The sequence below is a fragment of the Lichenostomus cassidix genome, chromosome 11 (assembly GCF_008360975.1).
Source record: "Lichenostomus cassidix isolate B80296 chromosome 11, HeHo_3.0, whole genome shotgun sequence".
Taxonomy (NCBI): domain Eukaryota; kingdom Metazoa; phylum Chordata; class Aves; order Passeriformes; family Meliphagidae; genus Lichenostomus; species Lichenostomus cassidix.
In genome coordinates this window covers 19,936,507-19,954,773 of record NC_139492.1, presented here as the reverse complement: position 1 = coordinate 19,954,773, position 18,267 = coordinate 19,936,507, and the positions used below count along the sequence as shown (strand labels likewise).

General features: G+C 40.0%; 1 protein-coding gene across 3 annotated transcripts in view; it reads right to left on the bottom strand.

The window, feature by feature from the left end:
• The window catches only part of PEPD (peptidase D), a 139,334-nt gene that overhangs the window by 32,076 nt on the left and 88,991 nt on the right, over positions 1-18,267 (bottom strand). For all 3 annotated transcript variants that reach the window (XM_085072072.1, XM_085072073.1, XM_085072074.1), the window contains one exon: positions 4,625-4,773. In XM_085072072.1, the coding sequence (XP_084928198.1) occupies positions 4,625-4,773 (149 nt within the window). The remainder of the gene's footprint in view (positions 1-4,624; positions 4,774-18,267) is intronic.

Below are 18,267 nucleotides of genomic sequence, written 5' to 3'. Positions count from 1 at the left end.
AGTCCTTTAGCTACATTAATATCTACTCCTTTACACACAGTTTCAATAGTACCAAGGCCTTCTTGATGATGCTGCCTATTCCAGTCCTACAGTAAAACCTTTAAAAATTTTAAGAAAATTTCAATGACACTCACCAGAGGAACAGACCAAGGGCTACATTTTGCAATGTAGGCAGCTGGCTAAAGGACAGAAGACCTGATGCAAGCAAAACTGCAACATCCATTCCTGTGTTACTACAGACAGGAGAATTCACATGGAGGAGAGCCTCAGAAGTATCAGTGGAAAAGCAACCACTAGATCAGACAAAGCTTCCCACCAACCACAAGACGCAAAGTCCCAAGTTCATTTATTTCTATAGCCACCTTGTTTCCAGAAGATTCTAACCTCTAAGGCAAGCACAGCTCCTGCTAAACCACTGAATATATCTGTTCCTCATATAATTCCTCTTCCATCTGTTGCAAAAGCTGAAAACAAGCAGGAAAAAAGCCAAGAGACTTCACAAGCAAGCAAGCATGGCAAACGCACCTAAATGTTGCCTCTGGGAATTAGTAGCCACTCTTGTACCAGACTCAGATTCCCAGCAGGATGCTAAGCAACTTGCTTCAAATGCAGAGGTTTTTAGTTTTTATTTATTTTACATTTTTTCATTAATAATTTTCTTTCATTTTACCAGAGTTCAGCTTGACAGTCTGGAGTGTAATTTGCAGAAAGGCTGGGCACTCAACAGCTGTAACAGAGGTCAAAAATGCTGGGGTTTGAGCAAGAGCAATGTTCAACTCCCTCAAAAAAGTTGACAAATCTTGGCTCTGACAAATTTCAGCCTTGGAATCCCACATGAGTCAATAGCGTTTACTTTAACTTCTCTAGCCTGTTGGCCCCTGCCTGCAGAGGAGAGACTGTTGCACACTCGCTCATCACTAAGATGCAGTGCAAGCAAACTTACTTGCCTGTCCAGTACCTGTGTATGGTTATGATGAACACTCTGAGAAAAACTGGTGAGGACGTTAATAATTTTGGATTCAGAGCAGGTTTTGAAGAGTAGGCAATAAACACCTCTGGACCATGCACAGAACAAAAGGTTAAACTACATTACTGAATAGCTGCTCATTACCTCAGCTCTTACCGTGATACGCATTGTGTGAAGACAGCAGAGGGAGAAACAATGAATGTATCTACAGGATCATTTAATTCCAATCATCCTTGAAGGTGAAATCTCTTGGCTGTCCCCACTTACTGTGTTTCTGTTTACACAGTGGAATTTGAAGTGCATGAATTGAATTCATTTCAGATGAAAGTAAACTGGGAGATGTACTCCAGGACTGCATTTAATGTGCCTCAACCTTTGGCAAATCTAATGAGATTAAAAAATAATGCAGAAGTGAGACAAATTAGGACACACAACTTCTGGAACATTCTGAGACACTTGGCTTTCCAGTTTCACTCTTTTATAACTATTCATTCTATGTAGCATATCTCTGTAAAGCAGATTGTTTCTCTAATCACTGTTCTGAGAAAGAAGCAGACGATGCCTCAGCCACTGAAGGAAATGAACGTGTCAATATTCTGCACATCTGCCCCTGTATTTTAGTTCTGTGGAAGAGGAAATTAAATGCAGATGGACTTGACACAATTAAGAATATCCTCTAAGAAGGAATGCAACACTCCTCTCTGACATCTTGGATCATAGGTCTGAATTTGTAGGAAAGACAATTAGCCCCCTGCCACACAAGTGCACTTTTTCGACTTTCCCTGACAAGCGCACTGACTGACAAGCATCACTGTCTTCATCAGTGCTCCATGTTCAGTAGTTTCAAAACTGCTGCTTATGCAAGACTGAGCAAGTCTTCCTCCCCTTCTATTTTAAACAGATTTTGTTTGTGGCAGGAGTTGTGACAACTGCATTGAACTTGGGCTATAATCCCACAGAGAGCATTTCTTAACTTTCAGAATATATTATTTGCTTTGCAGAAGGAATTCTGTTCTCAAAGTTGTAAGGTAAAAAGACCCATTTATATGATTGGAGCTGTTTGTACATTTGGACCACGCACAGATTGTAGTCAGATGAACGCTTCTCTATAACGAAATACAATGTTTCGGAGTATTTTTTAAATTATGACAACTGTTTGTATATAGAAATATAAACAAAATGTATTAGGAGGTCTATTATCTGTCAGAAAGTAGCTTTACTCAAAAGTTAGTTAGGGTCATATGAGAGCCAAACTGAAAAAAGAAATGTTAATCTCTGAATTACACACACCTATATAGAATGTTTAAGTTTGCTAGCAAGCTGTGTCCTTGCATAAACACAGTTATGTAACCCCGTATTTGGTCAGTGATTCTCCCTGAAGTACTTGCTGCCCATCTTGCAGTCAGAAAGACCCCAGGAATCATTAACACACTGATGACAACTACTAGATGTCCCCTGGGACCCTTTGCCACAAGGAACAATTAAGGCTGCAATTCTACAGCTGGAGGGAAACACCACTTCTTACAGCTGCTCACTGTGCTGTGCCCACTCTCTGCTCAGCCTGCCCCAGGAATGGCTCCTGCCGCCTGACCAGTCACTTGGCTGGCTTTGATCTTAGGAACTCTGGGAAACGAAGACTTAACAAAAATAACAGCAAAATTAACATGGGCTCCATAATCCAGAAAATCTCACTAAAACATGATGGATCTGGATTTCAAATTTAGTGCCTCTAATCCCACAAGCTCCTCTGCCTCTTCTTTTGGCGACCCACAGCATTACAGGGAGAAGACACACTTGTGAGCTGAATTCATATAATGTCCTGCTCCCCTCTGCGACAGTACCTGGATCCCCCAGGAGCAGATCCTAGTGCTTTAATCAAGGAGCTCACAAATTAAGTTTGTTTAAGGAGTTGAAGGAGGCTGCAGCCTCTCCTGCTGAAATGTCTCTCTCTAGGCAGCACTGACAATGCATCAGTTTGCATCAGCTCCTTGAGTGGCTCTGGGGTTTCCCAGTAGCCTGACAATTATGTGACACCGACCATGCTATAAAGGTCAGCATTTCCATTTCTTCCTTTTCAGAACTCTGGTCTTCCAGGAGATCCTAAAAAGGACCTAAAAAGCAGACATTTTCAATGGTGAAAATTTTCGCATGTTATGTGACTCTAACAGAATCTGCAGTTCAAGAGTCCAGGTTGCATTTCATTGTACTCTGAAGTACAAAAGGAACAAAACCAACGAAGCAGTCCACTGAACATTTTCTGTAGATTCAAAATTCACTATTACTAGTCTCATGAAGAGTGTAAATGCATTTGCACCGTTCTTCCAAACAGGCAAGACAACAGTAAGAACAGAAAGTTCAGTCCCTTTTTCTGCCAGAGATTAAGAATGATGTGCCTGTCTGTGAATCTCAAGCTCCCAAAGCTAGCAAAAGATCCATGCAACTACTTCTCAGAAATACTCAACTTAGTTTGTCCTTATTTTCTGACACTGTAAATAAATTGTTCAGCAAACTGAAAAATTCTCTACAGCATCCTGAGCACAACATCATATTAGCTCTCAAGCTCTGAAGACAGTCTGCAACTTATTAGCACAAAATACTGCCAAAAATGTTACATGAAATTAAAGGTGACACTGAAATGCTATGCCAACTGTGAAGAGGAATAGGGACAAGAGTCTTCAGGGGAGGAACAGCAGATGATGAAGAATGCATGCTGTTATTAAAATAGCAAAATATCTAGTCTCATTTTGCAGGTAAGTGTCAAGTGTTATTTCTCTGTTCCAAGCTGTTCAAATAAATAGTGCTGCTGCCAGCCTGTATAAAAGGAAAATTGCACCTGTTCTGACTGGCAATCCAGAAAGCACATGCACTCAAGGCCTGATGACTGAAGACTAATACAGCAAATTTAAAGGATAAGTGTGCTTTGTGCATTGAGTACATTCTCCTCGAAGATGTTCCATTAGTAATACTGAGAAATGCTTAAGTACCTTCCCCAGTGACATACTCAAAATCACAGCAGCAGTTAGCTCTAAAACATTTATTTGCTGGCTTGACAGCAGAATCGGAGAAAAATAAGGCTTTCACTAAGCCAGACTGTTGTTTCAAATGAAAATGTATATTTGATGAATCAGTTTGCTTGCAAATTAAAGGCATATCATGAAGTACCCAATAGCCAGTGCTTTTGAAAGCTTTTAAAGGCTAATTATCTTTCCCAAAGATGCACACTTCATCCTCTTTTTCACCAGGAGATTTCTATTGTGCTTACACATAAAACACAGAAAATGCTTGAAACAAACTGAAGCACAACACATGTTCACTCGAATTCTGACTTCAGCATTTGGCATAAACTTCCTGAAAAGATGGCTGTCAGAGGACATCAGAAGAACAACTGTCACCTTTAGATGAATTATATGAAAAGAAAAAATAGATTAAAATATCATATTAATTGTGTTGATAGTTTTTTCAATGTTATGTCTTTAAAAGTGTATGGAAAACGTTGTGTGTCCTACCTCTATATATTAGGAGCTGCTTAATCGTGGAAATTAATTTTATCATCTTGTTCCTCTCCAGCGCTTTTTAAAATGAAAACATAATTGACTTGACAGTCTGAATGCTGCCACCAAACCTCTCAATTTCTGCTGACAGGCATTGATGTTTTACCTGGCTTGACTGCTTTCATCACCGCCCGTGATGCTTTCAGCACTGCCTCATAGACAGCCCTCTGGTCAGCGGTGAACTTTCCATTGGCAGGGAAGGTGCAGGTGATGTCAGAGCCATAGCAGTAATACTCTCCTCCCATATCAAACAGGCTAAAAAGGAAACACATGGGAAAGAAAAGAAAATTTAGTTCCAAAGAAATAGTAGGACATAGTGGACCTTTTCTTGCTCTGCACTTAAAATCATCTGCATTTTGGTAGTTCGCCATATAATCACTACTTGAACACTGTTCTAAGTAAAATGGGACAACAGTCCCTTGGAATCTCCTGGCAGAAGGGTATCTGCATTCCATATGGCTTAAATGGACACCCTCAGGGGCTGTGCTGGTCCAGGATGAAAATGCTCAGAGAGCACAGGAAGGAAGATAAAAGTACATGAAGAATCCACATCAAGCTCCTCAGCTCCAGTTTCTAGGGCTTCTTCTCAGAAGAAAAAACATATCCTTTTTTTTTTTCCTGAGAAGTGCTAGCACCACATACAGCATCCAACATCCAAAACAGAATCCCGCTTAAAAAAGAAATGTTAATGTAACAAGGATTATGGAAAGATCCAACCATAAAAGTACACAGTACAGTTCTCTGCATAAGAGGCAGAAGAAAGAAATTATTAAATGTTTTCTTTTATGGGGACAAAAAAACTGGCTTACTCCTTGAGAAGCATATTTATTCTATACATGAATCAATGACTCACCACTGATTGCTCAGCTGCCAGAAATCAATCTACAAGAATAGCAAGTGGGACTCTAACCCTTGTGAGCATCATGCTAGACATTTGCAGTACGATGCTTCTCAAGCCTATTTGATAAGGCACTTCACTGCTTTCAGTAGGCTCAGAAATCAGCAAATAACCGAATAACCATTTGGACCAGACAACACTTGAGCAAATAACCCCCTTGGTTCATCATACATTGATTACAGGAATGCACATTTTACATATAAGACTCGACACAGTATTTGTGTGACCTCCTGATTTCTATGGTAATGAGTCAGATTTGAAATCTGTGAATTTAAGTCTTCTTCCAACCACCTCAAACAGCAATATGAGAGGCTCATCACCATAAAAAAATATAATTTTCCTTCACTGTGTTTGAAAACCTTGGAGTTTTCCTCTGATTGCTGCTCTTTCATCACAGGGTCAGTTAGCATAAGCAGAAGGCAGGGCACACCACTGGAGCACCCTCTGCCACTAAGTCCTATTTACAGCAGTAACTAGGAGAACTATGCAGTGTAGCTCTGTCCTCAACCACCATATGTGATCAGGTAAGGATAAATATAAGCTAATGCAAAAGTGCTATCGCACTCAGCTGTAGCTGATCACCATTTCCAACATAACTGCTACTGAAAGCAATCAACAGTGAGTAAACAAAGGCAATCATGATAAAACTAAAGAATATTTCAGGAGGGCTGGGACTCTTCTTGTTGCATAGCACAGACACATACTCATGAAGATTTACTCCAAGAACTTTTAAAATCCACCCTACAATTTCCTCCATGAACAAATCTCTGCACTGGGTGTAAGCTCTGCTTGAAGTCCTCACCAGCCTCCCCAAACTGGGCAAGGTTCAGTCTTGAGACTTGCAGGACCGGAACATCAGGAACAGCCCAGCTGGCTGCAGCTGCAGAGCTGCTTGAGGCTTAAAGCTACAGCAGCAGACTTATTAAGAGAGTGCTACAGAGAGAACTGCAAAGTTACCTGTGTACATATTGAGCTAATACAAATACTACATACATTCACTGAAATACAAAATATAGAATGTTAATCCAGAAAGTTGCTAGTTGAAGAAACAAACAAAACAGGGAGCAAATGTCAGATCCATGATCCACGGGTGAAAAAACCATGATTGGACACCAACATAGAAACTGTACGCCAGCCTGGCCAAACCTCAAAATCAGAAACCCCACCAACACTGCCTAAATTTTGGTTTTATGTTAAGACTTGCTTCTAAAAATAACAAAAGATACACATAAAACAATCTACGGATACAGAAAAGTAATTGCAGCAACTGAGAATCATGGAAGAAGCTGCTACATGCTGTAATGTGCCAACAAGAAACAAATCAGTTCTAAATCTTTGAACCCATCCCAGACTGACCCTTTCAAAATCAAAAATCAAGTTTCCAGATGCTTTGTGGGACCTGCAGCAGTTCTGCAGCCCAACTCTGTTGCATTTACAAGTGTAAATGCCCACTGAGCACGGTGAGAGTAAAGCTGTGACTAAACTTGCAAACTCCCTGTACGTGTCTACTGGAAGTTACTATGCATGTATATTTTATTGTATATTTTACCTGCAAAGTAGTTTTTCTGAACTTACCAGAGGCAGAATTTTAGCTATGTCTTTAACCTTAAAATTATCAGCATTTTCTCAAACCCATTTATCACTCAGTGGCTGTTAAATAGTTTCTGAATTACTGGAGAAGTGAGTAACGGAAAAAAATATCACCAAGCTGATGGTACACCAAAACAAGGCTCACAAGCTAGGAAGCACCATTGGTTCAGGTCTCTTGGCTTCCAGACAAGAGGAGACATGAGGGAAGATGATCTTTCAAATTCTACCACAGATCACAATACACCATTCAGCCTTTATGCTTCAATAAGAAAGTGTCCAAACCAACTGGGACATCCGGGAGATATTTTGGCTCTTATCAGGAATTCTCTTCCATTTAACTTCAGTTGGGAACATATCCATTAGCTAAAATGTTGCCCAAGACATGGAAATAGCCCAAATATTGTAGTTATACTGAGAAAATAATGGGAGCCTGAGAAGATCCCAGTTTTGTGTATTTGCTTGCCAGGCAAAATAAGTGGTGAAGCACATTTATATCAAATAAAATGAATGACAGCTACTATCTTCTCCTGTTGACTAACCAGCAAAAAAAAATTGTAAAAGAAGGCTCCTTAGAAAACATACATTTATTTTACCCTGAAATTAGATGGCAAATTGCTAGTGAAAAAGATATTATTAGTGCATTCTAGTCTGTTCTTAACTGCATGTACAAAATTACCTGTCTGATAGTGTAGTCTTAACAGGGTCACGTACAGGAACAACTACTTAATGTTATTTGGACTGTTATCAAATGTAGCAGCAATATAAACAAATTAAATGCAAAAATGAAAATAGGCCTTAAAGGCATCTTGATCTATGGCTTACCTCTTAAGAGCTGTTTAAAACAGATTAAGATATGCAATAATATAATAAACATTCTCAAAAAAACTATTATAATTCCCTTTTAAATAAATTAAGTGCTACACATCTAGCAGACTGCATATGTTGCCATTACATATACACTGCATATACACTTCATGTAACAAAACCTAACTGTGAATTCAGTTTTCTGCTGAATTATGAAAAATTTCATTCTAAAACAACCCTTTCACTGCTTCTTTTTCAGTAAGAACGCAATTGAAAATTGCTGATTTCAATGAGAGGATGTGTCTGAGGCTGTCAGGTTTATGGGGCATTTGAAAGGGATGGTGAATAGAGAAGGGAGTACTGCTGACCAAAGAGAGGCACTTGGTTATACGTCAGACTTCTCACTGATTTAGGTTGAAGCTGAGGAAGTCAGCTCAATCTCTTTCAAAACCTTCTGAGAGAGAAGCTCATCTTGCTTTGCAACATTTTGTTCTGAGCAAAAGCAAAAAAATCCCTCATTTCAGGGTGAAAAGTGCATGATGTATAAAGCAGATATAACAGTCAGAAGACTTGAGCACCCCCTAGAAATTCCATGCTACTGTTTCAATGTATTTTCTAGAGCGACTAGGAAGCTATACCATAAGTAAAAGATGCATATCAAAAACAGTCCAAACTTCTTGGAAGTATGGGCATAGCTCTCCTAATGGAGGCTTCAGTCCTGTGTGTATACATAATCTTCCCTACAAAACATATTGCAAAATACTGTAACCATTACCAACTAAAACCGAGCAATGCAAAGTATAAGAAAAATCAGATAACCCATCAGTTGCTCTACTGACGGAATGCCTTGCTTATGCACCAGTAATCCAACATTAGCCAACAGTATCAGAAAACAAGTTGGCTTCTGTCTGCTTTATATGTCACCTTCAAAAATGACTAAGAACATTTAGTTCCTTTCACAGGGAAAAATATAAACAAACTAGTTTAAATAATATTGCACATAAGCCAGTACCATAGTCAAAAAGAAGGAGAAATGTATGTGATATGCCACAGCCTTGCAGAAAGGCTTGGCTGGACATGCCCCTCCTCAGAGCCACTCCTCAGCCCTTCCCAGCAGATCCCTGCAGGGGAACGACTTCCATGTACGACTCAACTGGGGTTCTTTTCCCCATGCAGGAACCCAGGAGGGAAGTTTGGAGGAAATATTTCCAATCCAATTTTAAAGTGAATGCAGGCTTGTAAGTCAATACTGGAACCAAACCACAACATGATGCACAAAAGCTCTTTTCCCCTCCTTGTCCCTCTGAAACAAAACAGATGAGTAAGACATGGCTGTGTTACTTTCACAGAATATTGGCACCACAAAATGCAGATTTATAGTTACATTTTGTGCTTTCAAGCCAAGAAAAAACTATGAATTTTGATACTGATTTTTGCTTTCTTAACCTCTGACTGTGAAGCATCATGAAACGCTTTGTGTAACACTTTAGATTTGAACACTGTAAAGACTATAAAGGACTGTAAAGAGTCATGGTTCTTTTCTTCAAAAAGTCACTGTATACCATTTTTTAAAAATAAAGCATCATCTTCCTTTAAGCATGTGTTTTTCTTTTATAGGCTTGCTGACATTTTTATTGTCAAATAATTTAAAACTGCCAGGCAATGAAGCAAATTATGGCCAATATCACAATGGGAAGCAATACTTTATTTGGGATATCTGAGCTATGTGTATGAATTGTTATGATCCAACCACCAACCCAACCCAAAGACAAGCTCTCGCAGGCATTTTTCGGGAAGCCTACAGCTACTCCCATGAGCTAACACATAAAGCTGTCACCTTCCTGCTCTACAGATCTGCTAGATCTGTACACTCAGAACTGGATCTCCTCACAACAGTTATAAAATAATTACTCTTCTGCAGTTAATCTGTTAATGTGGCAGAGTGATAACTGGGGTGAAACCCAGGTGGATGTCCTTGTGCAATTCACCCCAACACAGTGTTGTATTGAGCATCACCTGCCTGCAACCCATGTCCTCCTCAGTCTGTTCTCAAGACAAAATCTTTGGCTCCCCTGGGTGGGTTTGCAAGACTAGCAATTAGAAAACAGGTATTGCGTTATCTTACCATGCCCTCCTCACACCTCAGGTTAAACAGGTATGAATACTGAGGCATTTTACTCAGCAACATTTACTGATGTTTTAGGGATTTGAGCCATTATTAACCAACACCCCTATAAGCAGCCACACAGATGAACTGGTACCAGCCAGTCCTAGGACAGCGGGAATAAAGGTACACACAGTCTTTTCCTCCTCTTATTGCAATAAAAGCAAGTCAGTCCCAGCAGATTTATGCTGCGTGATCTCAGCATATTCTGCTCCAAGTTCACAGAGTGCACTCTGTGCTTTACACTTATGCAGCAATTAAATCTTTAAGTATTCACACACTAACAAAATCCAACCATTTGTTTGGTTAAACACTTCTAGCAATTTCAAGCTTAAGGGAAGTAGGTATCAGTATATCTATGAGATACATTTTGGAAACAGGCCAAGTGATTTGGAAATATCAGACAACAAGAATGAATTATTGTAAATGATATCACAAGGAAGAAAACAGAGAGTTAAGTGACACATACTTTTTCATACACTTGCATCTTGACTAACCAAGAGTTATGAATTAAAAAAAGCAACAACAGATAAGGTAACACCACAAACCTCAAGAGAGATTTGGGACAGTATATAGTCCTACCATGCTCAGGAAGGGTATTTTTAAGAGAAGCCTTGCTGCGACCAGCTTCCATCTGACATGGCAGACAAGGACCTTGTACTGGCTCTGTCTTGAAGCCAGGCTTGGCTCACTGGTTTAAAGCTGGCTTTTGGTCGTCAGCCCCCCTAGAGTCAAGAATAACTTTATAAAAGTGCTGGAGAATACTTTTTGTGTAGGAAATTTGATTCTGGGTATTCACAAGAAATCAAGTTTTTGTTTAAGCCTCCTGTTCAAAAGAAGAGGCTGTAGCCACACAGGTAAATGCAGTTGCAGAGACACCGAACAGCTACGTGACTGCTCTCCATCCAGCTCTGAGTTAGGTAACCGTGTGGCCCCACATTTGTTGTTTCTCTGCAACTGTGTCTTTTCATCTTGTCTACCTTCTCCACGACTTTTCTATCATCACTCCTCTTGTAGCACTGTAACACTTCAGGTTGTCCCAAACTATCTCAAAGATAATGGGAAGCTTGTTATGTTATCACAGAAGATGACAAGATCTGATACTAACTAAGCTTTGCTCAGATAGAAAGATGGTGACAAAAATAAATATATCTCTGCCTACACTGAGTTTTGAAGGAGAGAGGATTGCCTGCCTGTATCTCTACAATTCCAACTACAGTGACTTCAGTGGATGTAGCAAGAATACACAAAAGTTTGAGCTGGCTGGATTAAGAAACAGAAAAGAAAAGCAACCAAGCAAACACAAAAGCTTCACCAGGTGTTGGTGCCTGCACTGCTCACAGTTTCCCCTCACTGTCACAGACACAGGACACTGGCTCACAGTGCAGCAGTGTGGTGGTGGGTGCTGTGACCCTGCTCTGCTGCTCCAGCCCGGCTGCTGAGAGAAAACCAACAGTGTGTGGGAGTGTCCCCTGTTACAATCATTTGTGCCAAGCAGACCTTCAGATCCATTCCTCTCACAGGATACGAAATCTAAATCTCACTGAATCCACCAAATGAGCTGCATGTAAGAGCTGGTTCAGTAAACACGCACGTGTACTAGTAAGATTGCTATTTTCATAAACAGGTTAAGAAGGAGTCCCTTGTTTACAGTATTTATCTCTTGAAGAAATCTATTACAAGATCCTTAAGCTTCTGTACTAAATAAACCAACTTCCATGTTAAAATATGAGCCCTCTTTCACCCCCATGCAGTTTGCATTAATGCCTTCTTAAAAATGTAACATTTGCCCAGAGCAAAGAGCCAAAAAATCTTCTGATTGGCTTGTTCACAGATAAATTCACCCCCAAGTGCTATTCTCAGTGTTTTATCTAAAGCAGAGGGATGTTTCTGATACAGAGGTGCTGCACACAAGTACTGGGAACACCACGCCAGTACTGCTGGGTTGGAGGTACGAGGTGACGGCAATGAGGGCTCCACAAGATGCAGAAGGCAGCTGAATACCTCAGTCAGATCCATGCTGACAGTGTGCCAAAAGCCAGGAGCAGGCTTAGGGGAAGTTCTGACAAAAGGGTTAATATCTGACTTGTCTTTTGCTGAATGGATGATCTCTTTTTCCTGTCTTTACTATCCTAATTATTATCCATTTTTACAGACATATTCAGTAAGCAGCAGTACTCTCTTTAGCAGAGACAATTTGCTGAAACGTCTGCAGAGACAGCAGCAAATCCCAAGTTTTGGCCAGTTTCCATCCATTAGGAATCTCCCCATTGGAAAGGCAGTATCTGGGGCATTCATGGCTGCAGCTGACTTGCTCAAACAAGGAGGAAGGAAGTCAGAGCTGCAGGGAGGAGAAGGGTACATGCAGGGAGAAACCTGTATTGGCAGCCGAATATTTCCCAATCAACGTGATGACAGCAAACCTCTCTGGCTCCTCACCAGAATGTGTCTTACCTGCATAGGGTAAGAACAATACAGCTACATTTGCAGGTTACTAAACTTTTGCAGTTAACTAAACCAGTCCATTTCTAGACGCCTACTGAGAAGTGGAAGGTACTTATTGAATGTGAACTGTAAAAGTTTGATACTTCTAATACAGGCCACAATTCTTGGATGCTGATATTCAGAACTGGCTTTTAGCAGTTGTTTCTGGACACTCTGACCTGTGTTGCCCAGCCTTCACAAACAACCATCAGAGATCACACGAAAAGGTGAAGTGTCAGACTTTATTTAGTGATTTTACTGTAAATGTTGTCGAGTTTTCTTATGTGTGTATGTGCATGCTCAAACACACATGTCCATGAAAGTCAAATGCTAACTTCCTATGTCTTTCCATGATGAAAACTGGGCCAGTGTCCAATGTCACAGGTTCACTTAATTTTTTAGACACTCCATGTTTTTTTGGTGATTGTTCAAGCCACCTCCAAATTACCATTTTTCAAATGGAGCACACCAGACAGGAGTTTTAGAACACTCTACAGAAGCTGACAACTGAATGAAAAATCCCTCAGAAGACAGTTGCTAGCCTTTCCATGGACATGCCCAAATGTTCAAGCCAAGTGCACAGCAGTGAAGGTAGCAACTAGTATTTTCAAAAAGGACAATTTCCGCTCCCCAGCTGAGCATGTTATTTTTCCAGGAAGAACACTTCCTTCCTATTTGAAAGAAACACCCACTCATCATGGTAGCACCTACAGTGAAAGTACAGCATTGCAATGTGCACCTGCAATTAGAAATACTCCTGCCTTGAAGACTGCATCAGGCTCAGCCCAGGTGTGGAGCAGCACCACACCAGCAGGACTCCTCCTGAGGCTCTGCCAGACTGTGAGGTAACAAGAGATTCTCTGGACAGACACAAGAGAAGACCCAACACGGGCCTGAAAACAAGGACTGGGAATTACATCTGGTTCAGGGGGAACACACAGAAGTTGTGTTGGGGACTAACTGTACCTTCCCTCTGAGCCATACAGTGGTTTAAAAGCCAGGCAGACTCCCACTAACATTGTATTTTGACCTAGACTACTGAGTTCCCCACACCAATGAGAAAGATTTTGCTACTGAATTTTATCCAACACAAGCAAAATCTATCAAGAGTACTTCTACCATACGTTACATGCATCTGTATTAAAGACCACCATAAAAAGCAGATTATACTAAACAGCATTTATAAATGATCCATATTAAATTAAACACTTTAAAAAAAAGAGACTAGGCTTTATCCTGCTTGTTTTCTTTGACAAGATGAACACTCTAGTCAAATCAATGCAACATCAGCCAGTTTTTTCCAGAATATGCTGGGAATGCTAAGCTAAAACTATGACAGATAAAACTCACAGCTGACAATTAAAAAGACATTTCACATACATTATCAACAGCAAATACTAAGAGGCAGACCATAATACAGCACTTAAAGGAAAACTAAAATTTGTTACAGCAAACACACTACCAATACTTAGTGATCTGGGCTTTGGTTAAAAGGCTTATACCTTTCTGACAGCAAGCAACCTCACAGCCTGAATTAACCAGTACTAACAGAATACATTCAATTACAGCAAAATCATTGTTAATTCTAGCAAACACACTTTTCTATTTTTAATCAAATTCAATTTTTCTGAATTAGCATAAAATTAATATAGTCCATAGGTACAACAAAATGAAAAATACCTACACTTGATGAAAACAGTAAATATTAATCAAACCAGAGGAATCAAGCCAAAGGAATTATTTCAGAAATGGATAGCCAGTCGATTTTGCAATCAACCAGTAAGTAGTAGCAATGTACTTTGTATTATTATTAGAAACAGAACCATTACTACCAACAAGCTGTTTCAAAACTGCAGACTGAAAAGTTACAGCTAACCATAATTTTTGCATATAATTACAGCACTGAACTTCAAAATGCATAAAAGTACACAAGGCCAAATGAAAATACTAGTCTCACCCACATAAAATAGTTGAGCATGTACATGTGACACATTAACATCCTGAGACCTTAAAAGCAGTGCTTTCAAGAAGTAATAAATACAATATTTTGTACTGTAGGATAGATGGTTTTAATTGCAGACACTGAGGGACTGGAAAAGGAAGGACTTCTATTAGCTGATGGAAAAAGAGGGTCAGTTCCTGCTTTTTAAGTGCAACATTGCCCCCACCTGGACAAATGAATTTTGGTTCTCGGTTGGCCTTAGTATCATAAAACTCCACAAAATACTGAGAATTCCAGAAAAGGGTTTGGAGAAGAGCCACAGCAAACTTTGACCATCTTTTGTGGTTTACTTTTTTTAAGCTCACCTAAATCTTTTGTTGACTTATTGAAAATCTTCCAATACTTTCCTGAAATGAATGATAGCTGCTCAGTACTCACAGAAAGTCCTTTTATATTATATACTTACTCATTCCTGCAAAAAAGAAAATAGTGCATTTCCTACAAATAACACTATATAATATTAAGATAAATATGCTGATATAGTTTCAATGCAATATGTACGCTGCACATTCATAGTGTGTGCATAAATAAAAGATAAATACACATGGATTATACATGAATTGACAAATCTTTTTATTATTGAAAACTGAATATTATGCTTTGAGGTCAAAGAATGAAAATTAGCAAAGTAACCTTTATTTTAGCTAATAGAAAGCTTAGTCATGAACAACTGAATCTGGCCAGCTCTTTCAAGAAGCAACTTTCTTTTGTGACATTCTTCACACAATCACAGAATATGCGGAGTTGGAAGGGACCTACAAGGATCATCCAGTCCAACACTTGGTCCTGCACAGACACCCCAACAACCCCACCCTGGATCCCACCCCAACAATCCCATTCCCTGGGGAGCCTGTTCAGTGCCCCAGCACCCTCTGGGGGAAGAACCTTTCCCTGATACCTGGCCTAAACCTCCTTCTTCATACACCTTGGAGTGACAAGCCATGCCAGGGAGCCTGAAAACTGTTCTTTTCTCTTTTGAGTCATTAAAAATTAAAAGCCCCAAACACTCAGCATCTTCCTTCTCTGCTTCACCCAGAACAACCTTTCACAACTACCCACACCTAGAGTTAGGAAAAACTCTCTGTGATGAACAAAACTTCTGAAACGACAGCAGGAGAGGTGCTAGAAGGATCTTTTGAGAGCACCACAAGTAAAAATAAAAAGAAAACATTAAAAGCTACATACAAGTGCCAAATGGAAGGAAACAGATCCAAGTTTGACAACTTGAGGGGAACACATACATATAAATGTAGAGCTCCTGGAAGGCTGCTGTGTGTTTGCTCTGGCAAGTACAGTATGTTACCAACATGAAAACTTGGGGCAAACCACACCTCCTTCCACAGCGCTTATTTTAGTGCCCCCTGCTGTCAGTATTATTCTGATGCCTTAAATTTGCACTGGAATATTAAGGACTGAAATATAAACAAAAATTTGCCTCAGAGTTAAACTATTCAGATAAAATATTTTTGCAATACTAGACAGCTTTCCATATCCCCGGCTCTATTATTTGACTAAGCAAATAACAGTGCTTGTCAATATAGCTAAGACACATTTAGATTATTTAACATTATGCTAAGATTGTACTTTTTTGACAGATGTGTTTGGTTTTGTGACACAAAACAATGCTTTCTGGTACCTGAGAGCAACAAAACTATTTCCAGGTAAAACTTGTCATCCACAGCAGTGATGGCATCTCATGGAAACATCAGTGAGCTTTTGTAATGGGAGATATTTTGTTTCACCAAGGATATTGTACTCTGCCCAATGCTGTCACTGAAATCAATAAAGTATTTCAATGAAATAAGTAACAAGCAATTATGAGAGTGTGCAAAGAAAACAATTAAATAAAATTAAAGACATCTGATGTTCCAACCCGCTTCTATTTAAACTTCAAAGCTAGTTTTATTTTATAAATAATAGATAGTCCCACTGTGAATACAAGGTTAATGGATTCTCTCTTAGGTCTGCTGCACTTCCCAAGCAGTTGATGCTGGTTGTACTCCCCTTATTCGTGCTTTCACCCTAGCCCTCTTAATAAATTACAGTCTGGCCCTGGCTCCAGTGAGGACCAGTGTCCTCCTTCCAGCTGCCAGTGCTGCACCAGGCCCTGGTGCTGCAGGTGAAGGCACCAGAGTGCCTGTGCTCTTCAGGGGTGTGAAGCAGACCCTGTGCAGTCTCAGGGTCTGCTGTTCATTAACACTGTCACTTAGGAGGATATTTCAAAATGTTAAAAATGCTGGTTTTGCAGCAAAACAGACAATTATTTTCATTATTTTTTAAAGCCAAAATGGACCTATTAACCCCCAAAAATGTCATTAAGTGCTTGAAAGTCAGTGAACCTGCCAATGAGAGTTGCTTTACTACATGCTGAATTTTCACTGAGATACATTTGTCAGATGCCATAAAATGACCAACACGTGCAACTCGTGACACCTGCAGAGAAGCACCTCAGGTAATAGCTGTATCTCCTTCAGTTACATCTGGGGTCAGGATGATTTTCTTACATTTCTATTATTTAAGTGTAAGCCTCATCATGAAGAATCAATCTTTATTTTGAGATCACAGAACCATTTTCTATTTGCCAAATGTAGCAGGAGCCCTGCTGATCAACTGCAACAGAACAAGTGATTCCTGCCATGCATTTGGCACGTGGCAATGCCAGGAACCCACAAAGGCAGGCTGCATGAGCCACCAGGCTGCAAATCAAATGCAATAAACTTAATTTTACTCAATACCTTCTCAAATCAAAACATAAAATACACACTTCAGGTTCTCGCCTCTGATGGTTTCTAGAACAAACCAGCAGACCACAAAGGTGAGCAGAGACATTTGCTTTGCCCTAGGCTTCCTCTGCTGCACGTGGCTTTGATGTTTAGTGTCTCCCCAGCCATGGTGTGACTCCATACTGCAGCACTGGAAGGGCAGGGGCAACAGACAGAATGGAGGATGCAAGGGAGGATCCACTATTTTTAAGGAAGCTTTCATTTTCCAGATAGTGGATGCTGATTTGTTGAGGCAACAAATCATAGAAGCACACTGGCTCTGACTAAACTTATTCTGGATGCTGTTTCGCAGGGTCAAGTCATAACTTCCACCCAAAGTCAGATATCAGTTTAGGAGAGCTGAAACCAGAGTTTCCACCTCCCACAAGGGCTCTCTAACCATTGAAGCAATATCTTTCTGCAGAGTGAGCAAAAGCAAAACTGTTCATGAGACACCCAGAAGAACGAGCCACATGGGGGATGCCATTTGATGAGCAGGAGTTCCAGACACACATTTTGCTCTTGATTTGTGCATATAGGAGTCAGATCTCTACTCCTTTAACTTATTTCGGCTATTGTTTTCTTGAGTAGCAGCTTTTAATTTCATTTTACACCTCACCAAACTTTGAAAGACCTTTGGTTTTCCAAAATGCTAGAAGCCTGTTGTGTGCAAGGCAGATGATTGCAAATTACAAGTACTTTTGCTTATGACTCCACCTTCCCTACTACCAAATGGAGTTACAGCCTCAGTACAGAAACAGAAGGGGTCTTGACATCCAATTAATAATGCAATACCTGGAAAGGAAGCAGTGAAACTCAGTCCAGGGCTCAGTTTCAATCCAAGCTGTTAGAGGTTTAAGATGACAGAAGAAAACCAGTATTTGTGAACAGCTGGGCTGTACATAATCACTGCAAGCTGTGATTTGCAACATTCCAAGTGGAAGATTTTATTTAAATTTAAGACTGAGTAAAAAGGCCAAGTGACTACAATGGTGACTCAGCCTACCCGTTTATCTGCATGACCTTTCTGACCCCAGAGACAAAA